The following is an 18,260-nucleotide window of genomic DNA, read 5'->3' on the forward strand; positions in this document are numbered from 1 at the left end:
TATATTTCTTATAAGTGTTACAAGTACGTAGTGAATAATGGCGTCGAAGGAATTGCAGGTTCGGAAAGAATTGTGTGCAGTTGCAATTGAAATTCGGGTCTCTCGATCCAGAAACTGACCAAAAACATTTTGTTTTCATGTGAACACTGCTCAGAGCGTTTTAAAATTTGTCGATGCTTGTTTGACAATATATAAAACGTCAGAGAGTGAAACAAAAACGTATTTTATGTACCACCAGAAGGATATGAGCTCGAAACAAATTCTACTGAGGATGCCAGATCTTTCCATTTGAAGTGAAAAACGTAACGAAATAAACCAACAGCAGTTTATTTTTATTCTTAAAGTTATGTGTCCAGATTTTGTCACGATCAAAAAACACTACAGAGCAGTCCATTAAAAATATGCTGGGTCATTAGGCCGAAGGCCATTAGTCCGAATGGTCATTAGGCCGAACGGTCATTAGGTCGAATGAAAACGGGGGAATGAGAAGTGAAGTAAGAAGAAAGAAGAAGGAAGAAGGATTAAGGAGGAATGAGAATGAAGGAAGAAGAAAAAGGAAAAAGGATTAAGGAAGAAGAAAGAAGGAAGAAGAAAGAAGGAAGAAGGACGAAGGAAGGAAGGAAGAATGAAGAAGGAAGAAGAAAGAAGGAAGAGGAAGAAGGAAGAAGAAAGAAGGGAGAAGAAAGAAGGAAAAAGGAAGAGGGAAAAAGAAAGAAGGAAGAGGGAAGAAGAAAGAAGGAAGGAGGAAGCAGCGAGAAAGAAGAAGGGAGAAGGAAGAAGGAACAGGGAAGAAGAAAGAAAGAAGGAGGAAGAAGAAAGGAGGAAAAAGGAAGAAGGAAGAAGAAAAAAAGGAATACGAAAGAAGGTGGAAGGAAGAAAGAAGAAGGAAATGGAAGAAGGATCAAGTAACAGGGAAGAAGAAACAAGGAAGGTGGATGAAGAAGGAAGAAGGAAGTAGGAAGGAGGAAGCAGGGAGAAAGAAGAAGGGAGAAGGAAGAATGAAAAAGGAAGAAGGAAGAGAGAAAAAGAAAGAAGGAAGGAGGAAAAGGAAGAAGAAAAAAGGAAGACGGAAGAAGGTGGAAGGGAGAAAGAAGAAGAAAATGGAAGAAGAAACAGTGAACAAGGAAGAAGGAAGAAGGAAGAAGGAAGAAGGAAGAAGGAAGAAGGAAAAAGGAAGAAAGATGAAGGAATAATGAATGACCTTCGACCTAATGGCCTGACGCCCATTAAAGTGTACTGACTTTAAATGTAAAGGGTCTGGTCACGTGTAGCAGGTATGATCATCATGAAACACAAAATAACAATGCACGACAGAAAAAAAAACGTTAAAACGTTATAATATACGTAACAAGAGAAACAAATCTACATAATAAAAATGAAATGGTCTGTGCTCGTATCCGCATAACTCGAAAACGGCTGGACGGATTTTCTTCATTCCTTCAGCAGATATGTTTGTTATCCTTTCCGACGGGTTTATATGATATTTCCTTATGCGAAAATTACGGTTAGGTTGAGTAAATCGTGAAAAACTAAAATTAGGAATCGTATGGAAACATCGCATGGGTTGCTCAGATCGCGCATTTTCGCCTACTATGCAGGACAACGTCTGCCGGGTCGACTAGTGGAATATAATTTTGAATGTGATGAGTATCAATATATACAAAGTATAAATATTACAGTTAATTATATGCTGAGCCCGCTTTTTACGCATTTCTTTTGCGAATTGAGGGATTTATAAGTTATTTCCAGGTGCGATGATCTTACCATCTCACTTTCTAAGCGTATATATGTCGACTAATTATATGATAGTATATAACAAGAGATTATTCAGCTTCAGGGAGATTTTATTTGGCCGTATTGCGCTTGTGTAACATGGGGTAAAATGATTCCTTAATTATAATAACTCGAAGGAATGTCGTTTTTTCACAACTTTAATGTTAAATCCATTTTATAAAACCAATACAGTTCAAGTCTTCTTGTTATTATTTGAAAGGTTACTAAAGGGCGCCCAGGAAGGTTGTGATTTGTGAATGGCTCCAACACAATAGTATAAAATAATAGAATAAAGATACAAAGTTGTTGAGTGTTCAAAAGGGTTGAGATGTTAAAAATAATAAACTGAATAATAAAGTATACTGAAGTCGGGTTTTATAAGAAGGTTACGCGCCATGCAAATCAAAACCACGGTAATCCCAAAGTACGCGGTTGTAAAATTGTATAATCTAAGTGAATTAAAAACTTATAGAGAAATACGCGTAAAAAGTCGCGTAACAAGCGACCTCAGCGTAAACTAAACCATTCCGTTGGATCAAGTTGATATTACGGAGAACATCAAAACTCTTCCTAAAAGAAATAGCTTTTGGGTATCTTCTCAGTCAGCTGATAGACAAAATAACGAAGAATGAGGATGCGTCGGAACAGAAGGTAAAATCAGTCCGATGTTTAAATGGTTTAGTGAAGACTAACTCATTCATTATAGTTTTCAATCTATCTTAAACATTCAGTCACTCACATTATCACATATTCGCATATTCGTTCACTCTTTTGTTCTCATCTACGCACTAACTGATACTTTTACTCATTTTTTTTCACTTTTCCACTTAATCGCATTCTCACCCACTAACTGACACACATATTTGCTCGTTATCTCACTCCCTTATCCACTAATATATTTTTACATTTGCTTACTCACTCACTGAATCACTTATTCACCTATCCACCCACTACCTCGCATACTCACTTAGTCACTTACTCACTCTCTTTCTCACCTATTATTAATTCGTCCGTTATCTTCTTTTATTCTTACTCTAATATTCATACATTTGTTGTCTCGTTTACTAATTCCCCATTTAATTACTCACTTACTTACTAATCAATTTGCTTATTCACCCAATTAGTCTTTGACTGTTTCTCACGCTCACTTCAACACTAATTGATTAACCAGTCATTTTACTAATTCACTCAATCACTTGTTCCCCTCGTTCACTCACTTCTTCTCACTAAATTCACCATCTGAATAACTCATCACTCTTTCACTTATACACTGATTTAATTACTCACTCTCTTCCTCATTCACTCACTCTCTTACTTACTCATTCACTTACTTACTCACTCACTCATTTAATCACTCGCTCACTTACTCACTCACTCACTCATTTACTCACTCACTTAAGTAGTTGCTCATACGATTATATCTTCATTTATTGATTTATCATGTTCTTACTTACTTATGGGTCCTGTACCCCTCCGGTGGTGCAAAGTTCGTTCACCCTCTATTTATACTCTAATGAACAATAATCTTCCTTTCACACGTTTGCTTGCTCACTCACTTACTCACTCAATTACTTACTCACTCTCTCACGCACGTGGGAAATCACCCGATCGAATTCTACATACAGTCATATATTTATTACACGAGGTGCACTGGGGTCGCTTTTCATTCAATTTGATGTTGATTGTTGTTGGCTTTTTGACCTAATAAAGCTTTACGTTTATTGATAAAACAAAATCTACGAAAAATCTTGGAAGAATTGTTACTAGGAAAAATTGTTGAATTGTTAAGAATTGTTATTGATGGGAAATTAAATACATATTGATGTTTTTCTACATCAATTAAAGAATGAGTAATGTCGTGTAATTGTGTAATCGTGTAATTTTATATCTTTTTCAATGCTCTAAATATGTGCATCGATTTCGATGGAATTTTCAATCAAATGACATATTCAATTACTGTATTATTACGACTGGGTCTGTTTACATGTCATTAAACCGTCTAAGACAATTAAGTACTGTCATTAATTTCACTAGTTAATTTTCGTTATCTTTGCAGAATACCGTATTTCGACCACAACTGTGTGGTCGTCTTCAATGTCTTGTTACTTAAGTCGAGTCAAGTACAAGACACTGAAGACGACCACACAGTTGTGGTCGAAATACGTATCTGCAAAGATAACGAAAATTAACTAGTGGAATTAAATGGACAGTACTTAATTCGTCTTAGACGGTTTAATACATTCCACTAAAAGAGCTTAATATATTTTTCTGATGTCATTAAAATTTAAACATTTGGTGCTGATCAAAGTGCCAACCTGATCAACTCCCAGGGAGAAGCACTTAGATTAATAGTGTTGAAGTTTTGAAATTGTCTCTACTTAACGCACTTTTAAAATGTGTGACATTACTCCAAAATCTCCAAAATCAAAGGAATATCACTATCAATCATAGTGATTGTAAAGAAGGACTTTCAAAAAATAGAACAGTTGAAATGAGCGTGTTTATTATTTACCGTGTGTAATTGAGTAATTTTACAGCACCATACGGGCGTTTTGCCACATGCCCATTTTTTTATAACATATTTTAAATGCGTAATAAAAACCTTGTTGTTTTAAATAGGAGATCATTTTTATGGTGGCTAGTTTTGTAAATTTTTGTGGGACGCTAAACAGCCCTGACACGACGGCCCTCCGACGAGACAGGAGGTTTGCGCAGGCCCAATAAGCCGCCTAGAAAACCAATCATTACGAACAATATAAGAGATAATGCGACTCGATATAATCGGCAAAGACCTAGGGCGACGAATACAGGATCACGATTGGAAGCTTGGAATATGGAATTGCAAGTCGCTAGGGTTTCGCAGGTTGCGACAGGATGATCTACGATGAATTACATCCCCGCAACTTCGACGTCGTGGCGCTGCAGGAGATTTGCTGGACAGGACAGAAAGTGTGGAAAAGCGGGCATCGAGCGGCTACCTTCTACCAAAGCTGTGGCACCACCAACGAGCTGGGAACCGGCTTCATAGTGCTGGGTAAGATGCGCCAACGCGTGATTGGGTGGCAGCCAATCAACGCAAGGATGTGCAAGCTGAGGATTAAAGGCCGTTTCTTCAACTATAGCATCATCAACGTGCACTGCCCACACGAAGGGAAACCCGACGACGAGAAAGAAGCGTTCTACGCACAGCTGGAGCAGACATACGATGGATGCCGCACATGAACGCACAGGTACGAAGGGAGGAATGTATAGACCGGTCATCGGACCGGATAGTCTGCACGCCGTATCGAACGACAACGGCCAACGATGCATAAACTTCGCAGCCTCCCGCGGAATGGTAGTCCGAAGCACCTTCTTTCCCCGCAAAAATATCCACAAGGCCACATGGAAATCACCTAACCAAGAAACGGAAAACCAAATCGATCACGTTCTAATCGACGGTAAATTCTTCTCCGACATCACGAACGTCCGCACTTACCGCAGTGCGAATATTGAATCCGACCACTACCTCGTTGCAGTATGCCTGCGCTCAAAACTCTCGACGGTGTACAACACGCGTCGAAGTCGGACGCCGCGGCATAATATTGGGCGGCTACAAGACGGTAGACTAGCCCAAGAATACGCGCAGCAGCTGGAAGTGGCACTCCCAACGGAAGAGCAGCTAGGCGCAGCGTCTCTTGAAGATGGCTGGAGAGATATTCGATCCGCCATTGGTAGCACCGCAACCGCTGCACTTGGCACGGTGCCCCGGATCAGAGAAACGACGGGTAGGACGGCGAATGTGAGCAGTTAGTAGAAGAGAAGAATGCGGCATGGGCGAGATTGCTGCAACACCGCACGAGGGCGAACGAGGCACGATATAAACAGGCGCGGAACAGACAAAACTCGATTTTCCGGAGGAAAAGCGCCAGCAGGAAGATCGAGACCGTGAAGAAACGGAGCAACTGTACCGCGCTAATAACACACGAAAGTTCTATGAGAAGTTAAACCGTTCACGTAAGGGCCACGTGCCACAGCCTGATATGTGTAAGGATATAAACGGGAACCTTCTTACGAGCGAGCGTGAGGTGATCCAAAGGTGGCGGCAGCACTACGAAGAACACCTGAATGGCGATGTGGCAGACGAAGATGGCGGTATGGTGATGGACCTGGGAGAACGCGCGCAGGACATAATTTCCCGGATCCGGATCTCCAGGCAATCCAGGAGGAGATTGGCCGGCTGAAGAACAACAAAGCCCCTGGGTTGACCAACTACCAGAAGAGCTATTTAAACACGGCGGTGAGGCACTGGCTAGAGCGCTGCACTGGTTCATTACCAAGATTTGAGAGGAGGAAGTTTTGCCGCATGAGTGGATGGAAGGTGTCGTGTGTCCCATCTACAAAAAGGGCGATAAGCTGGATTGTAGCAACTACCGCGCAATCACATTGCTGAACGCCGCCTACAAGGTACTCTCCCAAATTTTATGCCGTCGACTAGCACCAACTGCAAGGGAGTTCGTGGGGCAGTACCAGGCGGGTTTTATGGGCGAACGCTCCACTACGGACCAGGTGTTCGCCATTCGCCAAGTACTGCAGAAATGCCGCGAATACAACGTGCCCACACATCATCTATTTATCGACTTCAAAGCCGCATATGATACAATCGATCGGGACCAGCTATGGCAGCTAATGCACGAACACGGTTTTCCGGATAAACTGATACGGTTGATCAAGGCGACGATGGATCGGGTGATGTGCGTAGTTCGAGTTTCAGGGGCATTCTCGAGTCCCTTCGAAACTCGCAGAGGGTTACGGCAAGGTGATGGTCTTTCGTGTTTGCTATTCAACATCGCTTTGGAAGGGGTAATACGAAGAGCAGGGATTAACACGAGTGGTACAATTTTCAATAAGTCCGTCCAGCTATTTGGTTTCATCGACGACATAGATATTATGGCACGTAACTTTGAGAAGATGGAGGAAGCCTACATCAGACTGAAGAGGGAAGCTAAGCGGATCGGACTAGTCATCAACACGTCGAAGACGAAGTACATGATAGGAAGAGGTTCAAGAGAAGACAATGTGAGCCACCCACCGCGAGTTTGCATCGGTGGTGACGAAATCGAGGTGGTAGAAGAATTTGTGTACTTGGGCTCACTGGTGACTGCCGAAAATGACACCAGCAGAGAAATTCGGAGACGCATAGTGGCTGGAAATCGTACGTACTTTGACTCCGCAAGACGCTCCGATCGAATAGAGTTCGCCGCCGTACCAAACTGACAATCTACAAAACGCTCATTAGACCGGTAGTCCTCTACGGACACGAGACCTGGACGATGCTCGTGGAGGACCAACGCGCACTTGGAGTTTTCGAAAGGAAAGTGCTGCGTACCATCTATGGTGGGGTGCAGATGGCGGACGGTACGTGGAGGAGGCGAATGAACCACGAATTGCATCAGCTGTTGGGAGAACCATCCATCGTTCACACCGCGAAAATCGGACGACTGCGATGGGCCGGGCACGTAGCCAGAATGTCGGACAGTAACCCGGTGAAAATGGTTCTCGACAACGATCCGACGGGCACAAGAAGGCGAGGTGCGCAGCGGGCAAGGTGGATCGATCAGGTGGAAGATGACTTGCGGACCCTCCGTAGACTGCGTGGTTGGGGACGTGTAGCCATGGACCGAGCCGAATGGAGGAGACTCTTATATACCGCACAGGCCACTTCGGCCTTAGTCTGAATAAATAAATATAGTTTTGTAAATTTTGTTCTTCCATACATTTTTTCCTGTACGGGTGTGCCACTGCGACCTGTTATTAGATCTATTGTAGCGTTACCCGTATCCTTAGTGTTTCAGTGCATGTCGAATTACTTCATTACTATTGATAAGCAATGCAGTATCGGTTTCGATACAGTTGTTGTTTTGTTTTCTCAAAAGCACCATGACAAGGTCCCGCTATTTAGACCTTTCACAGAGAGCAATCCCATTGAAGGCGCGCCTCTCATCAATAGGAAATCAATCCTTTCTTGAGAAAAATGAGCAGTGATACTGTTTTTGGCCATGCATCGGAGCCCTAGCCACATCCTTGTCTTGCTTCTAGAATATCACCAGTAAACAGAGGCGCATCCACGTTCCGAGTCGTGGGTAGGACAAATAGGTAATACCGATTTGGGCACAAGTCCTAATATTAGCATTAGCACTAGACGATTCGCACAAATTCGAATGTGTTACAAGCCTAGAATATTGTTTGCGAGTTGCATCATTTCAAACCGTTCTCAGATAATGATTTGGGACTAATCGCTATCTCTGACAATCGTTTTTGGTTCTGGTCACGTTCTTGCGAATGCTGGAGAAGAAAGGAAGGCGCAGATAACTCTACGACTTCTTATAGGTGCCACGGAATATTAGTCTGGAAGGTACAACAATTCTAAAAATCATCTGGATTTGAGAAAATCTGGACAGAATACTCACATCATTTGAGAAAATTTCTTCAATTTTCTGGACAAATATTGCTTTTCCAAAATGGTTTATGATTTTCTAAAGAAGCATGACATACATCTTGGAATCCTTAGGTTATCGAATATATTTACAAGGTTTCAGCAGAAATCATAGATCACAGAAATTTGTATAAATCTGCAATGGTTTCATAAAAAAACGGACGTCTCACTTAGAACAAAATGCATTCAAAATCATCATCACGAAAGCATTATTGCCCAGTGCCAAATGCACAGTGTGTGCTTCCAATAATCCATTTAAACGTGCTAAATAACATACTTCTAAAAAAATACTTCTAAAAAAATCGCATTTTCAGATTTCAACCACTTTTTTCATCTTGGGAAAATTAAGGATATTCTACCAATTACAAAGGTTAAGTATGTTGTCGGATCGGCTGCTTTCCAAAATGTATAGTATGGAGGATTTCTTGTGCGAAAGTTTTACTGCAACTTTGCCCAATATTTAGTTGTTTGAATTCCAGTTGTAGTAATTTAAAATAAATAATTGAAATTATGTTATCATTTAGTATAAAATACTGTTACTAACGCTTTAACTCCTTTATTAGTGAAATAAAAACAGCAATTTGTTAGGCCGAGTCGTAGAAAAACCGTCACAATAGAAGTCCGCCATACAACCCATTTTGGAATTTAGCCTCTTAAATGAATTATTGAATGAATTATTGGAACCCAAATTACTAAATAATCGAAAAAATCATTGTTTTAGACATCTTTGATTATCGGTATTATAAAGTACCTGAAGTACTTAAGAACAATTAGTAGTCTATTTCTTTAAGATCCCAGAAACCTCTATGATTATTGTTTCGACTCTGATTTTTTTGAAATCACCTTTTGCCACACACAGATTCTCGTCAGCCAATGACTTCATATGTTCTTTTCATAATCATGGGTAGGACAATGCTTTGACTGTCCCACCCAGGAAAATTCATGCGTAGGACATGCCCTACTTGTCCCACCCACTTCAGGCGCCACTGAGTAAAACAATGAAACCCGGGATTTAGCTCTGTCTACAAGACCATTTCAAGCAAGAGAATTTGTTCAGCAATTCCCGTGTGTTCCTCTCACTACCATTGTTCACCAGTTCAAGAAGAGTTAGTACGTATTTAAACCCCTAACTCGATTTTTCCAGCAGTCAGTTCAGCCTAGGACAGGGTACCGAGGTTTTTTAACTAATTGCTTGAAAAGTTGTTTCCGCTCCAAACAGTCTAGCCTCGAACAACAGGAATTCGAGTCTTTCAACTGTCTGCAAGGTAACATTAAATATGTTTTATTTCTGAGACTGCTGTTGGTAGCGGAGACTAAATACGATGAATAGTTAATTACCACAGCTTATTGCCCTAGCTAGAAAAATGGATTAAGCTAGGGCTCTGTTTGTCTCCCATACATAATATGTGTGGTTTCATAGGCTATACTTCCCAGTAACCATCGAAGCAACTTAGCATAAAAGAAGTTGCATGCAAGATACGATGTGTGTACAACAACATAACTTTTGGCGCAGCACCACTTTTTATCTGACCCTCTTTTGGTTCAACTCGTATTTGTCTGTCTAGATGTATCTTCCAATATATCTAGACCAACATTTGAAAAGGGCGTAACAGCCAAAATTTAATCCTTCTGATTCTTCGTCCACATATAAAGCTATGTATGTAGCCGAAGAATCAGAAGGAATAAATTTTGGCTGTTACGCCCTTTTCAAATGTTGGTCTAGATATATCGAACAGACTTGTAGAACGTCTACTTCTTCTTCATTGGCATTACATTCCCCACTTGGACATTGCCGTCTCGCAGCTTAGTGTTCAGTTACCATTTTGTATTCGTACATCATGAGGCTAACACGATGATACTCTTTTATTCCCAGGTAAGATTAAGATTGTATGTATACCAAGAAATTCTTCAGTAGTAATAAAATTTTGATTTTGGAACATTAGTTTATTATCATTTATCTTAATCTATATCAGAAACTCGTAAAGCATGGTAATATCAGCATGATCTCACTAGTTAAAAATACGCGACTCAATCTGTAGTTCTAATAAAAATAAATTACAAATAAATTACTATCGCGCTTAAAAAACAGCGTGTACCGTCGAATTTACATCATGGTAAATGATTGATTTCCTTTTCAAATGATAGAGTTGTGCCTTCCTTCCAGCACTTAATACTATGAAGTAAAGTTTGTTTGACTATTTACACATCGAATTCCCGATCAGGAACGAATCCCGATCTCCCCTAGGAGTACTCCTTTCCCATGACTTTCTCGATCCAAGGCACAAACTTCTGTATGTTGGTGTACACTCCGGGCAGGTGTTCCCGACCGCACCCGATTCCCCAGGAAACAAGACCGATCAACGTTTTGCGCCCTTCCAGCGACAGCGTCAGCGGTCCCCCAGAGTCACCCTGGCAGCTGTCTCGGCCGCCTTCTTTGTAGCCGGCACATAGGAACACATCATGGATCACTTCGCGACGTCCAGCCGCCCGGAACCAGCGTTGACAGCGGTCGTTTGGTATCACCTCCACATCGACCTCCTACAAAAAGGAACGGAATAGGATCAGACAAATGATGATGAACGATACGGAAATACGGCGCTCGATACTGACCTGTAAAACTGAAGGAACTGTGCTTTGGCCGTGCCGCGTTCGACCCCAGCCGGCAACGGTGGCCATTTTACCCACCAGTTTGGTGGATTTCGGTGGAAGGCACACCGGTAGAATGTGCTGCCGGAAAACTACTTTCCTATCCAGTTTTACCTGCGAGGATGAACGATCTGTAGTTTACTTTGGAGCGTGTTTTGTTAATTGATTAACAAATTTGAAGAACTTGTTACCGCTGGAAATATAATGCGCCTCAGTTGTACAATGTGTCTCCTTAGTCAAATTGTAACTGGCAAATGTGAATGAATGAGAAGAACAACGACCAGCCACTTAAGAAGCCATGTAAGCACGGGATTGTAACCAGGCAAGACGTCGCAACAGTGGTTTATTATTATAATCTTAATTAACGAGACTTCGACCCTTCGACGCTCATCTTATAAAACGCAACGAGGCTAAATCGGCAGCCTTCCAGGATGTAGATCTTTTACGGTAAGAGATTGAACTTATCATTTTATTATCATTAACTATTTAGCCAATAACTCATTCCAGAGGCTCAATTACGAAATGTGTTGTATGATCACGGTGTCTTCGGCCAAGAAACTTATTCTACAAAAATCTATAACACCCACCACACGAAAGGATTAATTTTTTGTCCTTTCTCGTAAGTCCAATTAACCAAATCTAGACCAAATTTTGAAAAAGGCGTAACAGCCTAAATTTATTCCTTCTGATTCTTTGTCCACATATAGAGTCATATTCTGCCCATGATCGCATATTTGTAACATTTGCATTTTGGTTGATTTAGTAAATAGATTGTCAATCCTTCCTACAAACTGAACTATTTCCAGCTTATAAAAGATAAGCAAGAAAGTAAAGCCTAGTTTACTGTTGTGGGATTAGGAGCAGTAAATTGAGATTTCTTAATGATTCACAGGCTTTTTACAAAATGAACAAAAATGCGAGTGTTACAAATATGCGATCATGGGCAGTATATGTAGACGAAAAATCAGAAAGAATACATTTTGGCTGTTACGCACTTTTCAAGTGTTGATCTAAAAATGTTCTATCGGGGATCATTTTTCCATACATTTTGAGAGGGTCAAAGTAGTGATCCTTTAAGATTTGTATAGAATTTGCAATAATACAAAAATACTGAATAAAATGTTTGTGTTCCCCCTATAGAAAATTTCAATTCACCCGTGACATGAAAAAGGAATTCAAATTAAAAAATATTTTCCTTTAGAGACACCGTGACACCGAAAATTGGAGTTTTGATTCAGATGCACTTTTAGCGATATGTAATCGTAAAAACAATCATAACAGAGCAAACCATAGTGTACACTCATTGAGTACATATTAACTGGTTAACTATATGTATAAATCGTCCTTGCGTATATTGTTCCGCTCTTGAAAGGAGCCTTCCGAGGCTCTTGAAAGGAGCCTTCTGAGCTCTTGAAAGGAGCCTTCGAGGCTCTTGAAAGGAGCCTTCGAGGCTCTTGAAAGGAGCCTTTCGAGGCTCTTGAAAGGAGCCTTCTGAGACTCTTGAAAGGAGCCTTCGAGGTTTGAAAGGAGCCTGAGGCTCTTGAAAGGGCCTTCTGAGGGCTCTTGAAAGGAGCCTTCTGAGGGCTCTTGAAAGGAGCCTGAGGCTCTTGAAAAGGAGCCTTCCGAGGCTCTTGAAAAGGAGCCTTCCGAGGCTCTTGAAAAGGAGCCTTCCGAGGCTCTTGAAAAGGAGCCTTCCGAGGCTCTTGAAAAGGAGCCTTCCGAGGCTCTTGAAAAGGAGCCTTCCGAGGCTCTTGAAAAGGAGCCTTCCGAGGCTCTTGAAAAGGAGCCTTCCGAGGCTCTTGAAAAGGAGCCTTCTGAGGGCTCTTGAAAGGAGCCTTCTGAGGCTCTTGAAAGGAGCCTTCCGAGGCTCTTGAAAGGAGCCTGAGGCTCTTGAAAGGAGCCTTCCGAGGGCTCTTGAAAGGAACCTTCGAGGGCTCTTGAAAGGAGCCTTCGAGGCTCTTGAAAGGAGCCTTCCAGGGCTCTTGAAAGGAGCCTGAGGCTCTTGAAAGGAGCCTGAGGGCTCTTGAAAGGAGCCTGAGGCTCTTGAAGGGAGCCTTCGAGGCTCTTGAAAGGAGCCTTCCGGGCTCTTGAAAGAGCCTTCGGGGCTCTTGAAAGGAGCCTTCCGAGGCTCTTGAAGGAGCCTTCCTGAGCTCTTGAAAGGAGCCTTGAGGCTCTTGAAAGGAGCCTTCTGAGGCTCTTGAAAGGAGCCTTCTGAGGGCTCTTGAAAGGGCCTCTGAGGGCTCTTGAAAGGAGCCTTCCGAGGCTCTTGAAAGGAGCCTTCGAGGCTCTTGAAAGGAGCCTTCGAGGGCTCTTGAAAGGAGCCTTCTGAGGCTCTTGAAAGGAGCCTTCTGAGGGCTCTTGAAAGGAGCCTTCGAGGCTCTTGAAAGGAGCCTTCTGAGGCTCTTGAAAGGAGCCTTCCGAGGCTCTTGAAAGGAGCCTTCCGAGGGCTCTTGAAAGGAGCCTTCCTGAGGCTCTTGAAAGGAGCCTTCCGAGGCTCTTGAAAGGAGCTTCTGAGGCTCTTTTGAAAGGAGTCTTCTGAGGCTCTTGAAAGGAGTCTTCTGAGGGCTCTTGAAAGGAGTCTTCGAGGCTCTTGAAAGGAGTCTTCCGAGGCTCTTGAAAGGAGGCTTCCGAGGGCTCTTGAAAGGAGGCTTGAGGCTCTTGAAAGGAGGCTTCCGGGGCTCTTGAAAGGAGGCTTCAGGCCTCTTGAAAGGAGGCTCTGAGCCTCTTGAAAGGAGGCTTCGAGCCTCTTGAAAGGAGGCTCTGAGCCTCTTGAAAGGAGGCTTCCTGAGCCTCTTGAAAGGGAGGCTCTGAGCCTCTTGAAAGGAGGCTTGAGCCTCTTGAAAGGAGGGCTTCAGGCCTCTTGAAAGGAGGCTGAGCCTCTTGAAAGGAGGCTCTGAGGCCTCTTGAAGGGAGGCTTCTGAGCCTCTTGAAAGGAGGCTTCCAGGCCTCTTGAAAGGAGGCTTCCGAGCCTCTTGAAGGAGGCTTCCTGAGCCTCTTGCAAGGAGGCTTCCGGGCCTCTTGCAAGGAGGCCTTGAGCCTCTTGCAAGGAGGCTTCCGAGCCTCTTGCAAGGAGGCTGGGCCTCTTGCAAGGAGGCTTCCGGGCCTCTTGCAAGGGAGGCCTGAGGCCTCTTGCAAGGAGGCTGGAGCCTCTTGCAAGGGAGGCTTCCGGGCCTCTTGCAAGGAGGCTTGAGCCTCTTGCAAGGAGGCTTCTGAGCCTCTTGAAAGGAGGCTTCTGAGCCTCTTGAAAGGAGGCTGAGGCCTCTTGAAGGAGGCTTCGAGCCTCTTGCAAGGAGGCTTCTGAGCCTCTTGAAAGGAGGCTTCCGAGCCTCTTGAAGGAGGCTTCGAGCCTCTTGAAAGGAGGCTCTGAGCCTCTTGAAAGGAGGCTCTCGAGGCCTCTTGAAAGGAGGCTTCCAGGCCTCTTGAAAGGAGGCTGAGCCTCTTGAAAGGAGGCTTCTGAGCCTCTTGAAGGAGGCTCTGAGCCTCTTGAAGGAGGCTGGGAGCCTCTTGAAAGGAGGCTTCCGAGCCTCTTGAAAGGAGGCTTTGAGGCCTCTTGAAAGGAGGCTTCTGAGCCTCTTGAAAGGAGGCTTCCAGGCCTCTTGAAGGGAGGCTTCCGAGCCTCTTGAAAGGGAGGCTTCTGAGCCTCTTGAAAGGAGGCTTCCTGAGCCTCTTGAAAGGAGGCTTCCTGAGCCTCTTGAAAGGAGGCCTGAGCCTCTTGAAAGGAGGCTTCCTGAGCCTCTTGGAAAGGAGGCTTCTGAGCCTTCTTGAAAGGAGGCTCTCCGAGGCCTCTTGAAGGAGGCTTCCGGGCCTCTTGAAGGAGGCTTGAGCCTCTTGAAAGGAGGCTTCCAGGCCTCTTGAAAGGAGGCCTGGGCCTCTTGAAAGGAGGCTGGAGCCTCTTGAAAGGAGGCTTCTGAGCCTCTTGAAAGGAGGCTTGAGGCCTCTTGAAAGGAGGGCTGAGCCTCTTGAAAGGAGGCTTCCTGAGCCTCTTGAAAGGAGGCTTCTGAGCCTCTTGAAAGGAGGCCTGAGCCTCTTGAAAGGAGGCCTGAGCCTCTTGAAAGGAGGCTTCTGAGCCTCTTGAAAGGAGGGCTTCCAGGCCTCTTGAAAGGAGGCTGAGGCCTCTTGAAAGGAGGCCTGAGCCTCTTGAAAGGAGGCTTCTGAGCTCTTGGAAAGGAGGCCTGAGCCTCTTGAAAGGAGGCTTCTGGAGCCTCTTGAAAGGAGGCTCTGAGCCTCTTGAAAGGAGGCTTGGGCCTCTTGAAAGGAGGCTCTGAGCCTCTTGAAAGGAGGCCTGAGCCTCTTGAAAGGAGGCTTCTGAGCCTCTTGAAAGGAGGCTCTGAGCCTCTTGCAAGGAGGCTTCCGAGCCTCTTGCAAGGGAGGCTTCCGAGCCTCTTGCAAGGGAGGCCTGAGCCTCTTGCAAGGAGGGCTGAGGCCTCTTGCAAGGAGGCTTGGGCCTCTTGCAAGGAGGCTTCCGAGCCTCTTGCAAGGAGGCTTCTGAGCCTCTTGCAAGGAGGCTTCTGAGCCTCTGCAAGGAGGCTTGGAGCTCTTGAAAGGAGGCTTCCGGGCCTCTTGAAAGGAGGCTCTGAGCCTCTTGAAAGGAGGCTTCTGAGGCCTCTTGAAAGGAGGCCTGAGCCTCTTGAAGGAGGCTTCTGAGCCTCTTGAAGGAGGCTCTGAGGCCTCTTGAAAGGAGGCTTCCAGGCCTCTTGAAGGAGGCCTGAGCCTCTTGAAAGGAGGCCTGAGCCTCTTGAAGGAGGCCTGAGGCCTCTTGAAAGGAGGCTGGAGCCTCTTGAAAGGAGGCTCTGAGCCTCTTGAAAGGAGGCTTGAGCCTCTTGAAGGAGGCTCTGAGCCTCTTGAAAGGAGGCTTCCGAGCCTCTTGAAAGGAGGCTCTGGGCCTCTTGAAAGGAGGCTGAGCCTCTTGAAAGGAGGCTGAGCCTCTTGAAAGGAGGCTTGAGCCTCTTGAAAGGAGGCCTGAGCCTCTTGAAAGGAGAGGCTTCCTGAGCCTCTTGAAAGTAGGCTCTGAGCCTCTTGGAAATGAGGCCTGGAGCCTCTTGAAAGGAGGTTTGAGGCCTCTTGAAAGGAGGCTTCCGGAGCCTCTTGAAAGGAGGCTTCTGAGCCTCTTGAAGGAGGCTTGAGGCCTCTTTAAAGGAGGCTTGGGCCTCTTGAAAGGAGGCTTCTGAGGCCTCTTGAAAGGAGGCTCTCGAGCCTCTTGAAAGGAGGCTTCTGAGCCTCTTGAAAGGAGGCTTCTGAGCCTCTTGAAAGGAGGCTTCCTGAGGCCTCTTGAAAGGAGGCTTCCAGGCCTCTTGAAAGGAGGCTTCCTGAGCCTCTTGAAAGGAGGCTTCCGAGCCTCTTGAAAGGAGGCTTCCGAGCCTCTTGAAAGGAGGCTTCCGAGCCTCTTGAAAGGAGGCTTCCGAACCTTTTGATAGGAGGCTTCCGAGCCTCTTGAAAGGAGGCTTCCGAGCCTCTTGAAAGGAGGCTTCCGAGCCTCTTGAAAGATATTGAAACGAGGTTTCCAAGCCACTTGAAAGGAGGCTTCCGAGCCTTCTTCAAGAGGCTTGGAAGCCTTCTGGCCACTTCAGAAGCCTTCTTTCAAGTTGTAAGGTTTCCTCCTTGCAAGAAGCTCGAAAGGAGGCAACCTAACAACTTGAAAGGAGGCTTTCTAGCTGCTTAGAAGAAGTCTTCCAAGAAGCGTAGAAGGATGCTTCTAATCCTCTTGCAACGAAGCAATCAAGCTTTAGTGAAAACATAATTTTCATGTCTCTCAAAGAAAGCATATTCTTAACATGTTAATAATCCTTTTGTTTCGAACAGGTATGAAGATTGCATTACAGATTTTTTTAAATCCTTCATTCGACGTTTTGTTCGTTTGATCTTCTATTCCGCAACCCTCCATACATTGTGCTGGTTGTGGAAGGCAAGATTCAATTGGCTTTGATTTTTTGAATGCTACTTTTGAACTTAACACCAAACACAATGCCAAACATCCGATTGAACTTCATTATTGACATTAAATTGGTACTAGTTAGGTTTACATTTAATGATACTCGATTTAAAAATTTGAAAAGCATAACCCTGGCTGATAGTGCACGACGCAAACTGGAACAGAGACTAAGCACCCATCACTAAGTCAGTCTAAGCCCCTGGTGGCTCATTACAGAAAACCCCATTGCGAAAGCTGGGCTGTCAACGGCGTTTGGTGGTCATCCTATGGAGGAAGTCAGAGTAGACGCGACAAAGAAGTTTGGCAGTTTAATAATTATTATTCCTTCACGTGAGTAGCGTTGGACCCAGCGTTTTCTCTGGCAGACACCTACGAATCAGCAAAAACGAGCCGAAGAAAGTTTACCAGAATGCAATCATTGCAGCAGCGAAGAAGATTTTGAGCCCCTCTACTGGCATCAATAGACGTAAGCAAGAAGATGCCGTCAAACGCCCCCAAGCTTTCGAGAGAAAAACGCACGTTTAAGTTAGCAGAAACAAACTGCAACAGCTAAAAGCCCTGGAATGGTGGACATAAAAAGCTTTTAATTATTAACTAAAGAAATGCCAATAGATTACTAAGCTGAAAAGCAGGCAAACTTTCCAGTTGGAAAGTAGTGCTATGCAGTGGCGTAGCCAGAAAATTGGTCTGGGGGGGGTTTTCTGAACATTTTTTTTTTCGCAAAAAAAAATTTCTTCTAAAAATTTTGTCTTTGGGGGGGGGGTTTATGCCCAAAACCACCCCCGTGGCTACGCCACTGGTGCTATGGAAGAAGAAGCTTGCGATGCACTTACGAGATTGACTGAATCACCGAAACCGAGTACTAAGCTGTTAGCAAGTTTTTAATTAAAAATATTATCATACATTGATATTGTAACACACTAAAGTCGGTTTTTATGCAGGGGATATGGGCCGCGTAGATGAAAACAACGTAAAAAGCTGCGTAAATTCCTAAATATGTCTGGATGAACCGCGGAAGTCCAAAAATTCGAGTGAAAAAAATCGCATAAAAACAATTCCTGAACGCGTAAAAAACGACTTTAGTGTACATTGGGTATGAAGCGTTGACTCTTCCCTGATCGAATGGTCCATGAAAATTGAAAATCCATCGAGAAACGGCTAAGCTATTAACGATCAAAGTCTATCATATTTTCGTGACGTTTTTCAGTTTTTTGCAATCGTAAAGTGTACCCCAATATAGAAAAGACAGACGTAGTTCTACGTCAAAAATACACAATTATTAAAAAGTTTTGATTGGAATTGTAATACGTCCGCCATTACGCATTTTTGTCCGAGGTACCCCCTAGGCCCAGCGAAAGTACTCCCAGGGATACATGTACCTCAGATTGAGAACCGCTGTTTTAAATTCAAAGTGTGAGGCATGAGAACGAAATTAAA

General features: G+C 44.1%; 1 protein-coding gene across 7 annotated transcripts in view; it reads right to left on the bottom strand.

The window, feature by feature from the left end:
- Nucleotides 1–10,183: 10,183 nt before the first annotated feature.
- The window catches only part of LOC134213032 (serine proteinase stubble), a 109,546-nt gene continuing 101,469 nt past the window's right edge, over nt 10,184–18,260 (bottom strand). For all 7 annotated transcript variants that reach the window (XM_062691510.1, XM_062691505.1, XM_062691506.1 and 4 more), the window contains 2 exons: nt 10,859–11,008; nt 10,184–10,786 (listed from right to left, as the gene is read on the bottom strand). In XM_062691510.1, the coding sequence (XP_062547494.1) occupies nt 10,490–10,786; nt 10,859–11,008 (447 nt within the window). In that variant the 3' untranslated portion in view covers nt 10,184–10,489. The remainder of the gene's footprint in view (nt 10,787–10,858; nt 11,009–18,260) is intronic.

This window comes from Armigeres subalbatus, chromosome 2, assembly GCF_024139115.2.
Source record: "Armigeres subalbatus isolate Guangzhou_Male chromosome 2, GZ_Asu_2, whole genome shotgun sequence".
NCBI classification, from domain to species: domain Eukaryota; kingdom Metazoa; phylum Arthropoda; class Insecta; order Diptera; family Culicidae; genus Armigeres; species Armigeres subalbatus.